General features: G+C 38.5%; 1 protein-coding gene across 1 annotated transcript in view; it reads right to left on the bottom strand.

Annotated features, from left to right (window-relative positions):
- The window catches only part of LOC121383752 (complement C3-like), a 37,284-nt gene extending 15,045 nt beyond the window's left edge, over positions 1-22,239 (bottom strand). Inside the window, exons 1-11 of the mRNA XM_041513849.1 lie at positions 22,089-22,239; positions 21,139-21,321; positions 17,204-17,274; positions 14,775-14,909; positions 13,645-13,770; positions 12,087-12,212; positions 9,697-9,829; positions 8,628-8,779; positions 8,077-8,109; positions 2,960-3,008; positions 2,506-2,593 (exon numbers count right to left, since the gene is read on the bottom strand). Coding sequence (XP_041369783.1) covers positions 2,506-2,593; positions 2,960-3,008; positions 8,077-8,109; positions 8,628-8,779; positions 9,697-9,829; positions 12,087-12,212; positions 13,645-13,770; positions 14,775-14,909; positions 17,204-17,274; positions 21,139-21,321; positions 22,089-22,239 — 1,247 coding nt within the window. The remainder of the gene's footprint in view (positions 1-2,505; positions 2,594-2,959; positions 3,009-8,076; positions 8,110-8,627; positions 8,780-9,696; positions 9,830-12,086; positions 12,213-13,644; positions 13,771-14,774; positions 14,910-17,203; positions 17,275-21,138; positions 21,322-22,088) is intronic.
- Between the last annotated feature and the right edge of the window lie 310 nt (positions 22,240-22,549).

The following is a 22,549-nucleotide window of genomic DNA, read 5'->3' as shown; positions in this document are numbered from 1 at the left end:
CCGACGTCAAGATGACATCCAAGACAACAAGCTCCGGTGATCATCAATTGAATCTTCGTCCATTGGTTGAGAGGAACCGGAACAAGGCCCAAAACCCAATCGAGATGCTGGAGAAACTGCATAATGAAGACATCTGGCAATGGCACTACATGAACCAGTAGTGCTGTGAAGCAGGAACCAGGACATCGGAACAGTCATCCTGTTAGACAGTCAAGAACCACTGACGGCGTAACGACCCGCTACGCTATATTCCCGATATACATGGATGTGTAGCAATGCACACATCAAACGGCTGGTATCCACAACAGACACACCACCCGATGCGATGCAGTAACAAAGAATCTTCTCAGCATCAGACAATTCTGGTGAAACAACAGTGAACGCAGTGAGGGGATAAACCGCAATGGACCATAGTAAAACAGTCGCGGTAAAAAAGATAGGGCCACAAACAGGTGTCGCTGGAACCGTCACTGGACCCTCCTTGAAACCACAGGAAACGTGGTGGCAGCCATGGAAGCAAACGTCATCTACAACATTGTCGGAAGCACCGACTTGCAAAGTCAGGCCCACCCTGAAAGGCGTCGGCAGAAGTAGACGTGACGGAACATGTCGTAGACCGCAGCCAGGCAATCCCTCGCCGTCATGTGGTCCGCAGAATCCGTATCATCTATAACGGAAGCAGCCGGAAACTCATCTGCAAAATCTCTCATAATTCGTGCACAGGCAAGGCGATCAGCAGAACTGGAAGCCGCAGGTGAACCGAACCGTGGATGGTCCCGCCTGGAACCCTCAGGAACTTTGGAAGCCGCTTCAGCCGAAGATCGGCGACAAGATTCCATGATGCCCGTGAAGATCGTGGAGATCGGTTACGGTCACAGCTTCAAAGGCACTGACGCATCGTCTGGAAAGATCCTCAGTACCCATCAATGACGGAGGCCGCTGGAGCCTCATCTGCGAAGTGTCTCGAGCACAGGAAAGCCGGTCCACCGTAGGTAATCCGGACCGTGAACGGTCCCATCTAGAACCCTCAGAGGCCTTGGAAGCCACGTCAACTGAAGATCTGTGATGACGGTCCATGGAACCCGTAGGAAGCCGTGAGGGCCACGGAGAACAGCTATGGTCCCGACTCCGATGTGCTGATGAAGCCCTGTCCTTGTCCCGTGACGGTACTGAAGATTGGTGAACCGTGGATTCCGTAGAAAGTCTACTGGAATGAGCAAGCTTCAGGACACTTGTCATCCGAATTCTCAGCAGGTGGAACCGAAGGAATCGAACTGCCCGAAGAGAGGACTGGAACCAGCCCTGACTCCGAATCAGCCGGTTTAGAAATAGTCGCCATCGACGCCATAGTCTCTTGAAGCATGGACGGCAAGATGGAACGTAAAACGTCCACCTTTTTAGGCCTCACTGACACCACCGTCAGGTACGCAGAGAATTCATCTTCTGATAGGACAAAGTCCGCATCTAGAGTCAGTAGCACACGGAACACGACACCCCGGACAAAAGTCAGGTGGGTTGTCACCGGTGGTAAACTTCTTACAGCGTAAACACACATGCACAAAACGTTGAACACTAACATCAGACATGATAATAATTTCTATCTGTGAAACAGAAAGAAAAAACCCATGAAAAAGCACAAAGCCGGTCAACAAAAGATGCCATTTTTCAAATGGCGGCCGATACGTGCTAACCGACAACATAAAACAAACATTTCAAGTAAAATAAACACTTGGAAAACCAAGTGAAATATGCGAAACAAAGTAATGAATACAACGAATACAATGGTGGAAAATATTCCACCAAAATACACAAATACACAACCAAAGACGATAATAAAAAAAAGGTGACTCTGAAACAGAGCCAGAGCATGCAGTAGAAGAATTTAGGCCATCCCATTGGCTGGGGGATGTTCGGACCACACCACTTGTGTGTGTGTGTGTGGGGGGGGGGGGGGTGCACTTGTTTGAGGACAGGTAATGTGAAAAGAAATGCTTTCTCCCTGATAGACTGCTTAATTGATAATGACACTGTAAATCTTTAAATTATTGTATAGTTAGAAAAAATTGCATTTTATTTAAATGCTTAGAAAATAGTGAGATATATAGAGGATACTTTATCAGCACGATTTTTATACTTTTATCAACTAGTTCTGATAAATTATGATATCACAAAACATCCGTTATCATTCTTTTCATTTGTGACAATTGTAAAAAATGTCAGTAATGTGGGTTGAATGTCACTATATCTGGCAGTGGTAGACTCGTTAACTAGCAGAACGACAGTAGCGTGACATCACTAATGATAGGTTTAGCACTGAAACATACATAGTGATGTAACAAAAGAAGCAATATCTCCTTGGATAATATCGCAGGCGATATCTCAAATTATAGTGCCAGCGATATCATCTACAAAAGCCTTTAATGGATGATAAAATATCATCTAGAGAGTAGCTTCCTTTGAATTAATGTTGAATAAGAGTTGTAAGAATGTAATGTATAGACTCACTTAGCACGAACCCGTATTGTGAAGTTTTTTGTTGTTTCTAAAATAACTCTGGTGGAAACTTCCAGTGAAGCAGAAAATGTTGGCAATACTGGAGAAAAAAAAAATCATCATCAAACATGTATATGCATACTAAACCTATTTGTATAGAAGTGATACGGATTATGCATTACGGATTACTTATACGTAGACTTATGTGGATTATTGACAAATGGAATTTACACCTTAATTTTATAACTGATGGAATTTACACCTTAATTTTATAACCGATGGGTCACCATGTAAACAATTGACCTTTTGCATAAATTTTGTTGTGTGACATGCAGACAGAATGGCAGTTCATATAAACTATTGAGCTCTCGTTAAGTAATTACAAAGATTTTCAAAAGATGGAAGTATTATGACTGGATTTATGTGTATATTGTAGATCTCAAAGACAATCATGAAAAATGCATACCATATTCCTTTACTTCAAAGGTTGTAGACACGTTTTTTCCAATAGTTATCTACAAATTAAAAACAAATTCATTAATTGCACATCTGTGGGATGGTGCATATATAAAAGATCCCTTGCTACTAATGTGAAAAAAGTAGCGGGTTTCCTCTCTAAGACTATATGTCAAAATGATCAAATGTTTGACATTCAATAGCCAATGATTAATATATCAATGTGGTCTACCAGTGTCATTAAACAAAACAAACTTTTACATTAATAACAGTTATGATACTTCTCATTGAGCCTATAGTGGTAAAGTGGTTAAGCTGGTAGCTAGGTACTGGGTTTGCATCCTGGTACCTGTTCCCATGCAGAGCAAATTTTAATGTCTCAATGGGAAAGGTAAATTCTTTCTCACTAACAGTTAATTCTAGTCTTGGGCAGACATCCCAGGTAGCTGAGGTGTGTTACCAAGAAATAGTGCTTGAACCATAATTGGATACAAGTACAAAAATAACTTAAAGGTAGGGTCAACTCCAACAAGAGCCTTATGTGTTGGAAAGATGCATACCCGGACCACCAACACATACTGACACTTTAGCAAATGAAAAACGCGTAATTTTAGAATTAATAAAAAACCATGATTATTCCTGCTAACTGGGGGCAGCCATTTTGTTTAGTTTTTGTGATGTCCGGTGGGATAGCTTGGGGCCAAGTGACGTCAGCTCCTGACCATCTACTGTATGTACAGTGTAAACAAAAGCAGTAATTTTCGACAAGGCGCTTCTCTTTGATCAACCTGACTTGTAAAACAGCATAATCACATAATAATATAATAAACTATTTAACTAAATATATTTCAAGTTGCATTAACGGAACAAAATGGGGTTATAGTATTTTTCTCTGTTTAATAATCCAAAGGAAAAATGTACACTATTACGCCTATTGATATGCTACGTTGGAGCAAAAACGACAACCCACGATACACAAGTCGGCAAGTGATAATTTTCTTTTCTTTGGGACTACGTAATTGGTCAGTTCTGTAGTTGTAGATGGAAAAGTCTACTTAATCAATAGTTTTACAGAACTATTTACAGTAATAAACCATGTCCATTACAATTTTAGGGGCGACAGGTAATATTCCACAATACCGGTATGTATTTTGTGTCTAGACAGCGTCAATTAATTGGCTCGTCTGGTTACCAATCAAATACACACCTGCATCTGGAATTACAGGTAGAAGCAACTAACAGCATAGACCAATTAACTAAGAAAACACTCCGTGTATCATTTCAGTACGTAGGTTAATGCATGGGAAAAACATTGTTAATTGTTTCGACTTGTTGCGTAGCCACTTTGACAATGGTATTTTATTTTGTATTGAAAAATAATATATACAGTGCTGGATATACTTACTGTTGGCTTACTGGGATGTGTATTATTACAGAACATTGCAATGTATGACTATTTATTATCCCGCAAAAACCAGGTAGATTGTGTTTTTCTAGTTCTAAGGCTCATTCCTGACGTGACGCGTTAAGTATTACGTAACCACCAGCTCGCCAGAGGGCGTACTCATTGAGATGGTACAAAATGGCTTGCGCCCGTTATATATAATAGTCGTCACATTTAACCGTTTTATTAATTAACTATACGATTATACGTGTTGATATTAAGCAATAATGTGCATTATATATCATTAAATATGCATACCAGGCCAAATGCCTTAACTGTCCTCTCCTTTAAGCAAAAAGAAATGTGTACTCAATTTGGGATGGAGCTGGTATAATGGAATAAAAAAATCTCCATATGCCTTCAGTGGGACACAATTCCAGTACCTACCAGCCTCGAATCTGATGACAGATCCACGACATCCATGGAAGGAGGTGGAGGAGGGGTTCGATTTTATTCCAAAGTGCCTCAGGAAAGCACTTATGGTAGTACTAAACCAAATAACTTCCGGCTGGGTCAAAGTTTGAGGTACACCGAACTTTTGATAGAGAAGTGAACACCACAAGTCCTGTGATTGGTTATAAATGTGAGTGCGTTGGTTGTAAAAAATAACAGTTTCATCTGGGTCAAAAAAAAATGCAATTTTATTTCATCTAGTACCAATGTGTCAAGTAGCCTTGTGCTTGAAACATGTATGGGGTACCTGTAAAAAAAAGTACTTGAATTTTGTGCAGAACTAGGGTAGTCATAGACGCTACCTGTTATCTCAGAAATGAGCAGCTTGACCCCCAATTTTTTCTGATTCACTTTAAGGGTGAGGGTGATAGTATTTATATCTGTGGCATTTATGTCGATTGATACACTGCAGGTAGGAGTTTTAGCCACATATGTTACTTAGTTACTATTGTCGTCTATGTGATTTGATTTGGTAGTATACACCTTTAACTATCTACTAAGCTAGATCCTACCCTGAGCTAAACAGAGGTAGTTGTTTGAGGTGTATGTCTGTCTATCTGTCTTTATGTATGTATGTGTGTATGATGTGTATGATGTGTTTGTGTGTTGTGTGTGTGGGTATGGTGTGTTGTGTGTGTATGATATGTTTGTGTGTTGTGTGTATATGATGTGTTTGTTTGTTGTGTGTGTATGATGTGTTGTGTGTATTATGTGTTTGTGTGTTGTGTGTATGGTGTGTTGTGTGTGTATGGTGTGTGTGTATGGTGTGTTTGTGTGCTGTGTATGGTGTGTGCTGTGTATGTATGTGTGTGTGTGTGGTGTGTGTGGTGTGTGTGTGTGGTGTGTATGGTGTATGTGTGTGTATGGTGTGTGTGTGTGTGGATATGCACAAGCTTAAACTATAACTATAACTGTAAATAAAGAAAATGAAAACCATCAAGAATAATTAATTAAAGGTCCACAATCATGGCACATTATTAATATACAGTATATTTAAAAAATACACAAAGATTACATTATTAACCATAAAAAAAAAAAAATACCACCCCAATTATTAATAAAGCGACTTTTTGTAAAACGCTCGGGGAAAAAACACTGATCCAGTCGATTTGACCCGCATCTGACCTGTAACGTAGCATCAGGTGAATTCAACTCATTCATTAGTAGGTTAGCATGGTGACAGCATGTAGTGATTCTTCGGAAAATAGCTCATTCTTATCAGACGTGTCGCATTTGTCTATTTATTCTAATGCTACCTTGATTGGTGAGGAAGAAGGAGAAAATCCGTTAGGGGTACTTCCCTATGAGTTTGAACTGTAGTACACCGACGATGATCTGTCGAGCCAAATGCGGTCAGCCTATTTGCAACATGGAGCCCGGACGTCGCTCGGAGACAAAAACAAAGCCCGAATATTAATGCTGAGGTGTACATTGTTCATATTTGGCACAAAGATACACCTCAACACGATGCATTTATATATGTTAAAAAAATAAATTTAGAAAAAATGCTAATTAATATTAACTGATGACTGGATAGCACTTAAATAATTAATGTATTGCAATTATTATTAAAAACAACAAAAACATGTACATACATTAAATATGTTTTTAAAAAAACATCATTAAATATATTAAACAAGGTGCATTCATCGTCAGTCTAATCATTACTTGGTTACAGACATCTATGACTGGTATGTTTCGTTTACAAAATATGAAAATAGAAGATTTTATTGTTCGAACTTAATTATTTAATTGGTTAACTAAAGGCTTATTTGCAAAAGCAATACATGTCTACAGATTTTGCAGACATGGGTAGCTCGGACAGCATGTGACACAGGCGGCTCACTACGAGATCAAGGAATCTAAGTGGTGTGTGTACTGCCAATATCTGTGATAATCTGTGATTATGTAATGTCGTTGTAAAGAGGTGTTTTCAGACATTGGATGCATGTTTGTTCCTAATTTGCTCTGTCAGTGTTGGAAGGTGTGAATTCCATTGTAATGAACAGAATAATACTGATGTACGTTTGTTCCCGACAATTTGTGGTCGGATGGTGTAAATGTTGCAGTAACGACGGTGGTTGTAACGAGGTATGACTATCACTGTATGTTAAAACAGTAAATGTAGGAAAAATATTTTTTTGAAAAAATCGCATTAACATTCGGTAGGCCTATCTGTTTTTGTCTTCGGGCAATGTTCTGGATATCATTATGTACAGCCTGAACATGAAAAATGCAATTTGTTTGTAAAAAATATTTTTTCCTACTTTTTTTTTTTTTTTTTAACATATATAAATGCATTGTGTTGAGGTGTATCTTTGTGCCAAATATGAACAATGTACACCTCAGTATTAACATTCGGGCTTTGTTTGTGTCTCCGGGCGACGTTTGGGCTCCGGGCTGCAAATAGGCTGTACAGGGGGATACAGGCTTGGAACAGACAAGTTCTTTAACAAAAGTTTTGGTTGTAATTCCCAGGTGTGAAGTGGTCACTGCAAATCGAATCCCATCTTGACGGTCCTTTCCAATATGCACGTGTTCGGTTTAAGAACTGCTTCCGTGCAAACAATGTTGGTTTGTCTTTCAGAAAAATATGCAAACTTTTTTTGCCTTTAACTGCAGCTTTTGTACATCCATATAACAATGGTTCACCACATTTGAAAGATATCTTCAAACTAATATTCCAAACATACAATTCAATTCAATAGAATAACACTTTCACGTTTTAAAAATACACGTGTTCCACTTCCATGTAAAATGTCTGAAAGGATGCGAATCGCCTTTCATGTTATGCCTGTTGTCGCGTCACGGGGTCATGTGACTGAACTCTTGGAGTTCAGAGGCTTTTTGGCAATTGATGGGAAAAACGCAACTTTTTATTTTTATTAAAAACGGGCGATTTTATATATTCATATATAAAAAGGTATACGTAGATGCCAAAGAATAAATTAAAAAATGTAGACCTTATATTAAAAACGGGTAAATTAAAAAATGTATATTTTATTGATATTTCATATATATTGTAAAAGGTATACGTAGATGCCAAAGAATAGTGAATTACATTTTTGATAAATGTAGACCTTTAAAAACAAAATATATAATCAAGAAAATATTATAAATATTGTAAGAATTTGTTTTAAACTACTCTTCTCCATGTTATATTTAATGATTTTTAAAACTATTCTTAACATTTAATATTATTATTCTTTAAGAAACATGCATCTACAAACCTTTGTTATAGATGAGGACTGGTCAGTTGGCTTCTGAAAAAAGTTGTAATTACAAAATAAAATAAAACATATATTATATAATATGTACAATCTGTAAAAAACAGCCACAAAAGTGACCAACACAAATAAACAAACAATTTCTGTTTTTAAACACAATAAAATCAATAATTCAAACAAGAAAGAGCTCTATATTATATGATGTTACAGTATTGTGTCTACAAAACTGTACTTCATGAATCTTGTATTTTTTTAAATCACGAGGAAAGATGTTGTATATTAAATTTATACAACCACTTATTAAGTTTATTATCATGTTTAAAATATCTGTGATGGTAAAATTTACATTTTCATTAGCGACTATTGATAAAAATGAAAGTCATCGTTATTTAATGAATGTATGAAATCACAAAATATAGGCTACACAGGCTAGTTTTTAAAAATTATTAATAATTTTCCTGTCATAATTATGACAACAGTACAAAAAATCAGAGCACAACGTAATAAATACATGTATATATCAGCAAGTTTAATAACTTATGCTCTCTACTTACCACTTTTCCTGTGACTGGTCTTTTGGTTTTGGGAATCCCCAAATGAGACAATATCATTGTTGGAATTGGCACCTTAACAATGTGGAAGTTAATGAAGCCTACGAACAGATTGGTGTCGTTCTTGTTATTACAGGCTAAAACTGGCCTGCAACCTGGTGGGCAAACAAAAAATGTTATAAAAGTTTGTATGAGTTTAAAACTTAATAATATGATTTTATACAAGTTTTAGCATTACACAATACATAGCTATTTGCTAAGTCATTGATTCCCTTTTGCCACAAATGGACTAAAGCTAGTAAAAGTTTAAGCACATTGTCCTGGGCAGACACATTAGCTAACTGGGCTCTCAGTCCTGGAGAAGAGTTGATTGACTGAAACATATTTTATTGCTTAAAAAAACAAAACAAATAAAAAACAAAAATAAATGGATTAGGCACAAATTATACAACTTTACTAGGCCTTCTCCATAATACATACAAATCACGACACAATAATATATTTATGTAATTTAAATACGAACAGAAATAAATATTATTGAAAGAGAGAAAGAAAGAAATGAGAAAGGAAAGGAGAAGACTTCAGTGGTTAAAAACTCATATCAAAGGCCATGGTATGTGCTGTCATGTCTGTGGGAACATTCCCTTGCTGCTAATGGATAATAAAGACAGAACTGGAAAATAAACCCATGCAGAATCCATCAATACTAAGCCATTTTGTCTGACAATGAAGCTACCGAGGGCAACAGACGGAAATTATAATTGAGCAGAATTATACATTTAGTAACTTTAAACGTCTGACCTCTATGGATCCATTCAGCTGATTAGGGTTTTTCTCATTCCAACCAGTGCACCACAACCAGTCAAAGGTTGTGGTATGTGCTCTCCTGTCTGTAGGAAGGTGCATATATAAGATCACTTGCTGCATTAGGAAAAATGTAGCGGGTTTCCTCTGTTGACTACTTGTCAGAATTACCAAATGTTTGACATACAATAGCAGATGATTAATTAATCAATGTGCTCTAGTGGTGTTGTTAAACAAAAGAAACTTTTTTCATAAACATCTGACTTACCACATTTAGTAAACATGTTGTTACTGTGGCAACAAAAGCTGCTGACTTTGCTCCACAGATCTTTGCGCATTTGTGACTCCACGAACTCCCGACGGCTTGCATAATCTTTGACAAGAAACTGGACTGCAACAGTCTATATAATTAAAATAAAACTACAAATAACTATATGTACAATATTGTGCAACCTACAAATATCACTCTAGATGCTTAAACAAGTACAAATCTTCTAAAAAGTTTGTAAAAGCTGTCAGCAGAGCATTGCTGTCAAACAGAGAACAGTTTACATATTAAATATTCCATTCTGAACAATTGCATAATACTGCAGCCATCTTGGTCAGTTGGTGAGTACCTTAATAGGTGAAGCACTCGTTTAATATTTCCAATATTTCTCTATTAGTTTGTAAAGACTGTCCCTGAGAAGCATTGTACCGAATTTCAGAATTATCCAATAAAAATTCTCAAAGAAGACAGACTTTCTAAGCTTCCATGCTAAATTCTATTTAAATTTTAAAAGCCAAATAATATTACCTAAATATGTCCTAAATATTTCACTATTAATTTAAGGAGATTGGTCCAGAGGTTTCCAATCAATGCTAAATTTCCATTTAAATGTTTGAAATTGAATACACATTCAAAAATATTTAGCATTTCTGAAATATCTCAGTATTAGTGCCTGGAGACTGCCCCTCAGGATCATTGTAGCAAATTTCAAAAGAATCCAATCAAAACTCTAGAAGAGGATAAACGTTTACACTTTCAACATTAATAAATTTCGATTTACCGGTAATTTTTATTTTTTTACAAAATAAAATTCAAAGTTTCCAGAATATCTCTCTATTAGTTTGTGGAGACTGCTCCATAGGATCATTGTAACAAGTTTCAGATCAACCCAATCAAAATAAACTCTAGAAGATTGACTTCAAAGGAAAAATTAACAGACACACGTTGCCGGACAAATTGTTATCAGAAAAGCTCCACTGATGAACATCTTAGTGGAGCTAAAAACAGAATAATAGAAAAAGAAAGGAATGACAAAATGATGATTGGCGGTAAATAATATTGTATTTGTATTGTTAGTGTGTAGATTTTAAAAGGTTTGTCCAAAGTATCGTATTTGTATTGTTAGTGTGTAGATTTTAAAAGGTTTGTCCCATGTATCATATTTGTATTGTTAGTGTGTAGATTTTAAGAGGTTTGTCCAAAGTGTCCTAAGTATTGTATTTGTATTGTTAGTGTGTAGATTTTAAAAGGTTTGTCCAAAGTATTGTATTTGTATTGTTAGTGTGTAGATTTTAAAACCTTTGTCCAAAGCATCGTATTTGTATGGTTAGTGTGTAGATTTTAAGAGGTTTGTCCAAAGTATCGTATTTGTATTGTTAGCGTGTAGATTTTAAAAACTTTGTCCAAAGTATCGTATTTGTATTGTTAATGAGTAGATTTTTAAAAATTTGTCCAAAGTATCATATTTGTATGGTTAGTGTGTAGATTTTAAGAGGTTACTTTACCTCATTAGCATCTATTACAGCAGCTTTAAGAGGTAACTTTACCTTAATGGCATCTATTACAGCAGCTTTAAGAGGTTACTTTACCTTAATAGCATCTATTACAGCAGCTTTAAGAGGTTACTTTACCTTAATAGCATCTATTACAGCAGCTTTAAGAGGTTACTTTACCTTAATGGCATCTATTACAGCAGCTTTAAGAGGTTACTTTATTTAATGGCATCTATTAGGGTGTATACTACCAAATCAAATCCCATAGACGACAATAGTAACATATGTGACTAAAACTCCTACCTGCAGCATATCAATCAACATAAACGCCACAGATATAAATACTACTACCCCTCACACTTAAAGTGAATCAGAAAAAATTGGGGGGTCAAGCTGCTTGTTTCTGAGATAACGGATAGCGTCTATGACTACCCTAGTTCCGCACAAAATTCTAGTACTTTTTTTCACAGGTACCCCATACATGTTTCAAGCACAAGGCTACTTGACACATTGGTACTAGATGAAATAAAATTGCATATTTGTTTTACCCAGATGAAACTATTATTTTTTTACAACCAACACACTCACATTTATAACCAATCACAGGACTTGTGGTGTTCACTTCTTTATCAAAAGTTCGGTGCACCTCAAACTTTGACCCAGCCGGAAGTTATTTGGTTTAGTACTACCTATACAGCAGCTTTAAGAGGTTACTTTACCTTAATAGCATCTATTACAGCAGCTTTAAGAGGTTACTTTACCTTAATAGCATCTATTACAGCAGCTTTAAGAGGTTACTTTACCTTAATAGCATCTATTACAGCAGCTTTAAGAGGGTACTTTACCTTAATAGCATCTAATAGCATCTATTACAACAGCTTTAAGAGGTTACTTTACCTTAATAGCATCTATTACAGCAGCTTTGATCGACTCGCGGTACTCAGTTTTCACGCCAGTCTGTTTGTGAAGACCACCGCTATCAATGGTGCGGATAAAATAAGTAGCCGAGATGGTCAGATGAAGCTGCAAATTATAGAGTCACTTAGAGATTATGTCAGTCATTTGCACACTAGGGTCTCCACGAGTACTCGAGTACGGGCCGAGTCAAGCAAGACTAGAGTCCGCTCACGGGAGTCGAGTACTCGGGCACGGGTCGAGTCTAGCAAGACTTGAGTCCGTTCAGACACTTGAGTACCCGTAAAAAAGGTGGAATATAATTATCAAGTATAATACAATGGACAATGTAGGACAATAATTTCAGCAGTAAATAATCAGCGATATAGGTTGCACAATATTAAAAAAAACCACCCAAAAAACAAACAAACAAAAAAACAAACAAAAACGCCACAAACATGCCGTGCATGCCGGGTAATCATCCCCCATGTGGGGTCATACACTCAGGAGACACACCCATAATCGCACTCGTGAAATGGGTGAAACTCGGTGTATGTGGCCTTACACCTACCCATTGAGTCTAGCAGTGCACTCATACTGGGTTGGAGTCGGTACTGGCATAGGTTGCACAATAATTATACGATCACGTACTATAGTATCTCTTTTTAAACTAGCCTGCTACAACACTGAACATATCAACCATTTTTTTAAATGCAATACAATGTCATGCTTTGACATCCATGTTCACCACTGGAATTAAGATGTAAAATGCTACTTTACATTATTCCTTATCACCATCTAGTGTAAGTGTCGGGTACTCGGGTCTGGGTCGAGTCTGACCCTCGAGTCCAACAGTTTGGACTTGTGGAGGCCCTACTGCACATCATGATCTGTATTTCACAATCAAGTTGAAAACATTTCCACACAAAGTTGGGTGAAATATATAATCTAATGGCATAAAAAGCATTCACAGGGGCAGAAAATATAACTTTCTGTAATACAGGATTACTGTGACCAACTTTCTGTAATACAGGATTACTGTGACCAACTTTCTGTAATACAGGATTACTGTGACCAACTTTCTGGAATTTTCTGAAATATAAGGAATTTTCATCCCGTATTCCTAATTCTGAAATTGATGCCAAATATCTGCATTTTTTTCTAATTCAGTATATTTTGTTTTAAAGCAACTATTTTTTTTCCTGAAGAAAATAATATTAAATCAATTGAGTATCACATTTATATTTGCTCCCTGGTAAATCAAATCTGTAGAAAATGTAACAACTGGTGCTTTTAATGAGCTGTGACGACGTTATTGGGAGGATGGGAGGATGGAAGGAAGGAATTTGCCCTGAACATATTAAGTTCTTTGATTTGCGAACAAGCACCATTTGTAGCATAAATAAGAAAAATATTATAAAAAATCAATTACTAGCTACTACCCTAGCCTATATACTGTGCTTGCTAATATAGCTGGTTATTTTGGACATAATGACTAGATTAGAGAAAAGAAGCATTATAGTCCTAACTTGCAAAGACAAAACGATGAAACATTGCAAACCTGAAGATGATCTTGGGTAAATATCGAAACATCTTCTTGGATCACACTGTGTTCTACAGCAGTCTTGTTTGGTCTTGTATTGTGGTCCAGATCCTTGGTTTTTGGGTCTTTACTTTTAGGAGTGTGCTAAAAACAAAATGCGATGTTTAGTCAATGATGAATCTGATTAAAATCAGCTCCACTGGTCTATAACTATTACCCGTGGATCCAATCTGATTAAAACCAGATCCACTGGTCTATAACTATTACCCGTGGATCCAATCTGATTAAAATCAGCTCCACTGGTCTATTTATTACCCACAGATCCAATCTGATTAAAACCAGATCTACTGGTCTATATCTATTACCTGTGGATCCAATCTGATTCAGATCAGCTCCACTGGTCTATAACTATTACCCGTGGATCCAATCTGATTAAAATCAGCTCCACTGGTCTATAACTATTACCTGTGGATCCAATCTGATTAAAATCAGCTACATCAGTCTATAACTATATATAATTACCTGTGCATTCAATCTGATTCCAATCAGCTCCACTGGTCTGTAACTATTACCAATGGTTCCAATCTGATTAAAATCAGCTCCACTTGTCTATAACTATTACCTGTGGATCCAATCCGATTAGAATCAGCTGCACTGGTCTATAACTATTACCTGTGGATCCAATCTGATTACAATCAGCTCCACGGGTCTGTAACTATTACCTGTGGATCCAATCTGATTAAAATCAGCTCCACTGGTCTATAACTATTATCTGTGGATCCAATCTGATTAAAACCAGATCCACTGGTCTATAACTATTACCTGTGGATCCAATCTGATTAAAATCAGCTCCATCGGTCTATAACTATATATAATTACCTGTGCATCCAATCTGATTACAATCAGCTCCACGGGTCTATAACTATTACCAATGGATCCAATTTGATCACAATCAGCTCCACTGGTCTATAACTAACACCCATTTTGAAAAACAAAGTAGCCTATTAATGTAAATGGCATGTATAGAGTAGCAGTCAAGATTATTATCCACATAGTTCAACATAACAGAGTTAATAAAAATCAGCTTTTAAACATCATTGCAGAGTTTATTTCCACATGAGTATCACATCCCAGAATATTACACAAACCTTTGTATGGGTAATAAACGATGCCGTTATTTGCCAATCTCCCAGCGTCGGTTCTTTTGGCAGTTGAAACGTCTTTCCTGTGAACGAATCCTTAGAGCTGTGCACGGTTCTCTCAAGAACAATACCTTCTGGACTCTGTGAAATAATTAAAGGAAGGAAGGAAATGTTCTATTTAATGACGCACTCAACACATTTTTATTTACGGTTATATGGCATCAGACATATGGTTACGGACCACACAGATATTGAGGGAGGAAACCCACCGTTGCCACTTCATGGGCTACTCTTTTTGATTAGCAGCAAGGGATCTTTTATATGCACCATCCCACAGACAGGATAGCACATACCACAACCTTTGATGTACCAGTCATGGTGCACTGGATGGAGCGAGAAATAGCCCAATGGGCCCATTGACAGGGATCGATCCCAGACCAACCTCGCATCAAGTGAGCGCTTTACCACTGGGCTACGTCCTGCCCCGCTGTGAAATATTAAAAGTCAATTAACAACAAAAACAATCATTTGAACAACCTAAGTATCTTCATTTTGTCAAATACAATATCTTCAGTATGGGTTTTGTAAAATTTGATAATGACAACAACATAGTAATAACAACAACAATAATAATAATAGGACAACACCAATTGTAATTACTTTGTAACCTTGCATAATCTCTATGTTAACCTTTAATTATGATAATCAACTGAAAATATTTCATAGATTACAAGGAAGGAAAGAAATGGTTTATTTAACGACACACTCAACACATTTTATTTACAGTTATATGGCGTCAGACATATGGTTAAGCACCACACAGGTATTGAGAGAGGAAACCTGCTGTTGCCACTTCATGGGCTACTCTTTCCGATTAGCAGCAAGGGATCTTTTATATGCACCATCGCACAGACAGGATAATACATACCACAGCCTTTGTTACAACAGTTGTGCAGCACTGGCTGGAACGAGAAATAGCCCAATGTGCCCACCGACGGGGATCGATCCTAGACTGACCACGCATCAAGCGAACGCTTTACCACTGGGCTACGTCCCGCTCCCAGATTACAAAGAAAGAAAGAAATGTTTTATTTAACGACACACTCAACACATTTTATTTACGGTTATATGGTGTCGGACATATAGTTAAGGACCACACAGATTTTGAGAGGAAACCCGCTGTCGCCACTACATGGGCTACTCTTTCCGATTAGCAGCAACGGATCTTTTATTTGCGCTTCCCACAGGCAGGATAGCACAAACCATAGCCTTTGTTGAACAGTTATGGATCACTGGTCGGTGCAAGTGGTTTACACCTACCCATTGAGCCTTGCGGAGCACTCACTCAGGGTTTGGAGTCAGTATCTGGATTAAAAATCCCATGCCTCGACTGGGATCCAAACCCAGTACCTTCCAGCATGTAGACCGATGGCCTACCATGACGCCATCGAGGCTGGTAGATTACAAAGAAGACATTAAGTTAAATGAGAAAAAACATGTAATAAGCCATAGGAGTATGTACGTGTACAAATTGCAGTTAAGTCAAAGTAAACATCTAGAATTCTTTCCACCTCTAACTCTGGTAACCAACATGTATATAGTAATTTGCTTTATTAAACCCACAGCTGTTCAGTATTTCGTCCATCATTTCCTGCTGGCCACACTATAAAGATATGTAGACCTGTATAAACTAATCTTCAAAGTTGGGGAAGACATTACCCACTGGTAAAGCACTAGCGGTCGGTCTAGCATCAATTCCCATTGGGTTATTTCTCATTCCAGCCAGAGGTCCACAACTGTTTTATCAAAAGCTGTGGTATGTACTATCCTGCCTATTGGATAGCAAATAGTCTCTTAACTATATAGAGTGGTCATTACAATTTTATTATTTATATTGATTGTTTGTTTATGCAGCATTTTATTCTGTTGTAATGAGGTGAGACTAATAAACTACAGTATCTATCAATGAAGACAGACATACATATATGAGAGACAGGGGACTTTGAGAGATGACGATAGAGGGGACAGAGAGAGAAAAAGAGGAACAGAGCAAGGGGGGATGGATGGGGAGAGAGAGTAAGAGAGAGACAGAGAGAGAGAGGGAGGGCAGACAAAGGGGGACAGGGAGAGAGAGAGAGAGAGAGAGAGAGAGAGAGAGAGAGAGGGAGAGAGAGAGAGAGAGAGAGAGAGAGAGAGAGAGAGGGGAGGACGGAGAGGAGAGCAGAGGGGAGAGAGAGGTGGGGAGGGCAGAGAGAGAGGTGGAGAGAGGGCAGAGAGAGAGGGCAGAGGGCAGAGAGAGAGAGAGAGAGGGGAGCAGAGAGAGGGAGGGGCCAGAGAGAGAGAGAGAGAGAGAGAGAGAGAGAGAGAGAGAGAGAGAGAGAGAGAGAGAGGGGACAGAGAGAGATATAGACAGAGAGGTGTAATAAAATACCTACTATAATATCTATTCGCACTTTCCATGGCGCCCAGTGTTGATCTTCACCAAGAGCGACAACACGATACCTAACTGAAATAGATATTCACATGAGCAAGGGGCATATTACATTACATTCTATACTTGTATCCATTACACCAATCAGAATAAAGACGGAGTTAGTGATGCTATACAGAATGCGTATATATGTGCATCAAACCATCAAACTTTGTTCTCATTTTAAAATAACAACAAAACAAAGCCAAGAAACAGCAATGAAAAAAATAAAACAAAACAAACCCAAACAAACATATAAATTAAAAAAGGGAAACAATTAAAATAAAACAAACATTTAGGATATTTTATTCTAACCAATAAACAACAATGAATAATAAAAAAGAAAACAAAATAAACAAAAAACCAACCCCATTCCTGTTGATTAAGATCTATATCAGCTTTAAGTAAATAATATTGGTCACTAAGGTGCGATGTATCCCTCGACTAGAGTATTCTGTAAACCCCTTCCCATAATAGGGGGCCTATCTTTAGTTCCATGGTGCGTGGTATTTGTATTTTCATTGCATAACATGCATAAAATCACCTGATAGAAACTTCAATTATAACAATCTGATAATTTGATAATATTGTTAATTGTCTCTGTGAAGAAAGTTGAAATCATGTGTAATGTTTTGTTAAGTATTCATCAGGCCCGCAAGAACCAGGGATTTCTTCTTCAGCCTTCGATTGGTTGTATTATATCCTTTGTCCCATTAGAAAGAAAGAAATGTTTTATTTAACGATGCACTCAACACATTTTATTTACGGTTATATGGCGTCAAACATATGGTTATAGACCACACAGATAACGAGAGGAAACCCGACGTCGCCACTTCATGGGCTACTCTTTTCGATTAGCAGCAAGGGATCTTTTATACACACCATCCCACGACCTTTGATATGGCATAGAAGACAGAGAGAAATAGAAAGAAAGACAGACAAAGAGAAAGAAAGAGAGAGAGAGAGAGAGAGAGAGAGAGAGAGAGAGAGAGAGAGAGAGAGAGAGAGAGAGAGAGAGAGAGAGAGAGAGAGAGAGAGAGAGAGAGAGAGAGAGAGAGAGAGAGAGAGAGAGAGAGAGAGAGAGAGAGAGAGAGAGAGAGAGAGAGAGAGAGTGAGAGAGAGAGAGAGAGAGAGAGAGTGAGAGTGAGAGAGAGAGAGAGAGAGTGAGAGAGAGAGAGAGAGAGAGTGAGAGAGAGAGAGAGAGAGAGAGAGAGAGAGAGAGAGAGAGAGAGAGAGAGAGAGAGAGAGAGAGAGAGAGAGAGAGTGAGAGAGAGATAGCCCCACTTTATATAATGTGTCTATACAGGATCCTAAAGAGAGCATGCTTGTAAGACCAACATTGATAAACAAAACATGAGACAGGCAGATTGTAAATGAAAAGGCTGTTTATTCAAAACAAGAGCTATTTACATTACATGTAAATATGTTACACAGAGTATACAAGACATAACTTTATACTCCAATCTTTGTGACAAGTAAAGAATGTCTTAGGTGGGGTTCAGAACAAACACCATAAATAAAGATAAAAATATGGTTTGTGACAACTCAATCTCCTACATGCGATTGTACACCCTCCATTAAAAAACAAATCTCGTCCCAGCCAGTGCATCGTGACTGGTATATCAAAGGCTGTGGTATGTGCTATCCTCGTGAGGCTGTTGTATTGTAAAATAAGCAAAATACAATTTTTGTCTTCATTGGATACATATTCACCCCAATATAGTGATCATAAGTTCTAGCATTGTGGCATAGTACAACTTTTAAATACTCTGCTCAGTCTTATTTACAAGAATAAACAGGTTAAATGTTTTTGGGAAAATGTAAACAAACAACCTTTAATATTTTTGAGTGTTAATATATTAAACAACATCAAAAACAAAAAAACAAATAAAACACCCAACAACACACAAACAAACAAAAAAACAAATAAAACACCCAACAACACACAAACAAACAAAAAAAGGAAGACAAATTTAAGTATACATATTAAAGAAATATATTTCTACATATTGTTGTAGCAATATGAGCATTTAGTCCTCACTTCAACACATATTGCACACAGGGCCGGATTTAGACTTTGGGAGGTCCAGGTCACTTCAGGTTCAGGGGCCCCTCAACATCAAATTAAATTACATGACAAATTAAACAAAATGAACTAATTTTATAATTATTGCATTTTTTTTTATAAAGGAAGTCCTTAGTCTGGAGGGCCCCTCTGGCAGGGGCCCCGGGGGCAATTGCCCCTTATAAATCCGGCACTGATTGCACGTGCATGCCGTGTCTGAATGTTGATGACAGCATGATTTCCACATGTTGCTAAAACATTTCCACGCATATTAGTCCAACTTTTAAATCGAATACTCACAGACAAATAATGCCCAAAACATTCGTTTTAACCATGCAACGATTGACCCCAAAATTACTGTGAGAGAGCAGTTGGAATGCTTCAAGCAGCAGGCATCAGTGTTGTTACCAGACGTTTTGATGTGACGCAGTTGGAATGCTTCAAGCAGCAGGCATCAGTGTTGTTACCAGACGTTTTGATGTGACGCAGTTGGAATGCTTCAAGCAGCAGGCATCAGTGTTGTTACCAGACGTTTTGATGTGACGCAGTTGGAATGCTTCAAGCAGCAGGCATCAGTGTTGTTACCAGACGTTTTGATGTGACAAGAACGACTGTACACAGACTGGTCAGTCGATTAAACGTCACTGGATCCACCGTTGGCCGTCCTCGTAGTGGTAGGCCAATACTTGCACTAGTCCGAATCTAGTCCCGGAGGGACGTAGAAAAGTATTTCTTTAATGTGCCCTGTGCACAAGTCCGAATCGAACGTAGCAATGTGTTATTGCTATTTATTGGGTCCACCTTGGATTAATAGGCCGTGGGCTGTTCAGTATAGGTATATCCGAACCACGACCCTCCGAAAGCGATTTGAACAGTGATCATTATTGCCCATCAGTTCCACATCACTACCCAAACTGTAACAAACCAACTGAGAGCACACTAAACCCGTGCACAACTTCCAGTGACACAACCCATTCTGACACCACGCCACCGTACGCTACGTCATATCCGTTCATCAAGATAAACGTCTCCGACACGATGTTTATTATTATGATGTTTATTCTTGTGCCGTACCAATAAATGTCAAAATGTAAAAAAACGGACCGTAGATGTTTACCTTGGTGAACTAGTTGAGAGATGTCTTCTCAAATTCGGGCAAAAACCCTATAGCACTATATTCAGGCAAAATGAGCTGGCCTTAAACATTTTTACCATGTATTTCCATCATTCTACCCATAAGCATACGAGACACCGAGAACAACTGCCCCCCCCCCCCCCCCCCCCCCGTCCTGGAGAACATCCTTAAATTTGGGCAAAAACAATAGAGAAATTTGGCCAAAATGAGTTGGCCTGAAAACTTTTCACCATGTAATTTCATTATTCTACCCATAATATTAGTTGTAACCTATGTAAAAATGCGTGGCGATTCGTTTGCAACCCTATATAGCTGTTTGGCAGTAATGCATAATGAATAAACGTTGAATTCTAGATTCGGGAAGTTTTGTTTAATTCGTGCAAAAATCAGCCTGTCCCCTACAGACATGGGAGCCCGTACGCCTATGATTCTACCCACAATATTGGCTGCAATCCATTTAAAAATGCGTTGTGATTCGTTTGCAATGTTTGACAGTAATGCTAAAATTAATAAATGTTGTTATACAGATTCGAACATTTTTCTTTAATTCGGGCAAAATCAGCCTTCCCCCAGCTCCCCCCCCCCCAAAAAAAAAAAAAAAAAAAAAAAAATAAATAAGCGGAGCCCGTACGCCTAGATCTTTCTATAGTTGCCCCGCCCGCCCCCATTTTCAGAAACTACGTCCCTGGTTATCACTGACCTGTTTGTCTCGGCGTGTAGAACGGCTTGTCTGTCTGTATGATGATGTATCCCGTGGACCGATCCAGTTCTAAACTCTGATGCACATGCGTGACGCCATCAGTGGCCATCAGATACACCTTCGTGGTTCGCGCGTACACGTCATCGAGATCGAGGCTGAACGTGGCATTTTGGAGGATTCCATCTGCAAATTGGAAGGAAGGAAATGTTTTAGTTAACGACGCACTCAACACATTCTATTACGGTTATATGGCGTCGGGCATATGGTTAAGGACCACACAGATATTGAGAGAGGAAACCCGCTGTCGGCACTTCATGGGCTACTCTTTTCGATTAGCAGCAAGAGATCTTTTATATGCACCATTCCACAGACAGGATAGAACATACCACGGCCTTTGTTACATTGGTTGTGGAGCACTAGCTGAAACGAGAAATAGCCCAATGGATCGATCGCGCATCAGGCGAGCACTGTACCACTGAGCTACATTACGCCCCTGCAAAATGGAATGCACATAGAGAATAATACATGAGTGGCCGTTAGATACCATTTATCTTCTCAACAAGTTTTTTTAAAATGTATCTAACGAGCGAAAGCTAGTTTGATAGTTTTTAAACAACGAGTTGTGAGATAAATGGTATCTAATGGACACGAATGTATTATTCTATTTCTTACATATCCTCAAAAACCAGGTTTTAAGCAAATGTTGACATCTTTATCGACTAAAATATATATACAACCCTTTGCACTTGTAGCTGACTTACGCGTCACAGACACATGATTGCCAGGTTAACTAAATATACGTCACAGTGTAATCGATTTCTACCGTGCTGGGTTTTTTTTTTTTTTTTTTAATTTTTTTTTTTATTGGATGTATCGCATTGGTGACATTCCTGCTCGAGACAGCGCAGAATGCGGTTGTGTTTATCAAACGTCGAGGTTTTTCTCCCCACCACCCTTGGGGCTGTGCTGCACGAACTTGGTCGCTTGGCCAAGTATCGTGTTGAACACAATGGGAGCACGGCTATTGTCACCTTGTATTATGGTGACAATAAACAGAAGAGATCGGGAAGTAGGAGGAGACGGCGTCCCACGGCAGTTCATGAGGGACCAAACCGGGCGGCTCAACCGCCAGGGGCGGTCCCTCCTGCTTCACAGAAGAAGACGAGACCGGCAGGGGCGGTTCAGGGGGGGGGGCAAAACAGGCAGCTCAACTGCCGGCGGCGGACCCTTCTGCGTCGCCGCCCCCCCCCCCCCCCCACTTCTCGGAAGCAGTAGACGCCAGGAGCGGCAAAGGGGGAGCCAAAGCTGTCGGCTAAACCGGCAGTGGCGGCCCCTCCCCCTGCAGCACCAACGCCGATGGAAACAGGAAAAGTGTCGTCCGCACAAATCAATCCACCGGCGTCTCCACGAG

This window comes from Gigantopelta aegis, chromosome 10 (assembly GCF_016097555.1).
Source record: "Gigantopelta aegis isolate Gae_Host chromosome 10, Gae_host_genome, whole genome shotgun sequence".
NCBI classification, from domain to species: Eukaryota; Metazoa; Mollusca; class Gastropoda; order Neomphalida; family Peltospiridae; genus Gigantopelta; species Gigantopelta aegis.
This window is presented reverse-complemented; position numbering and strand designations above follow the sequence as displayed.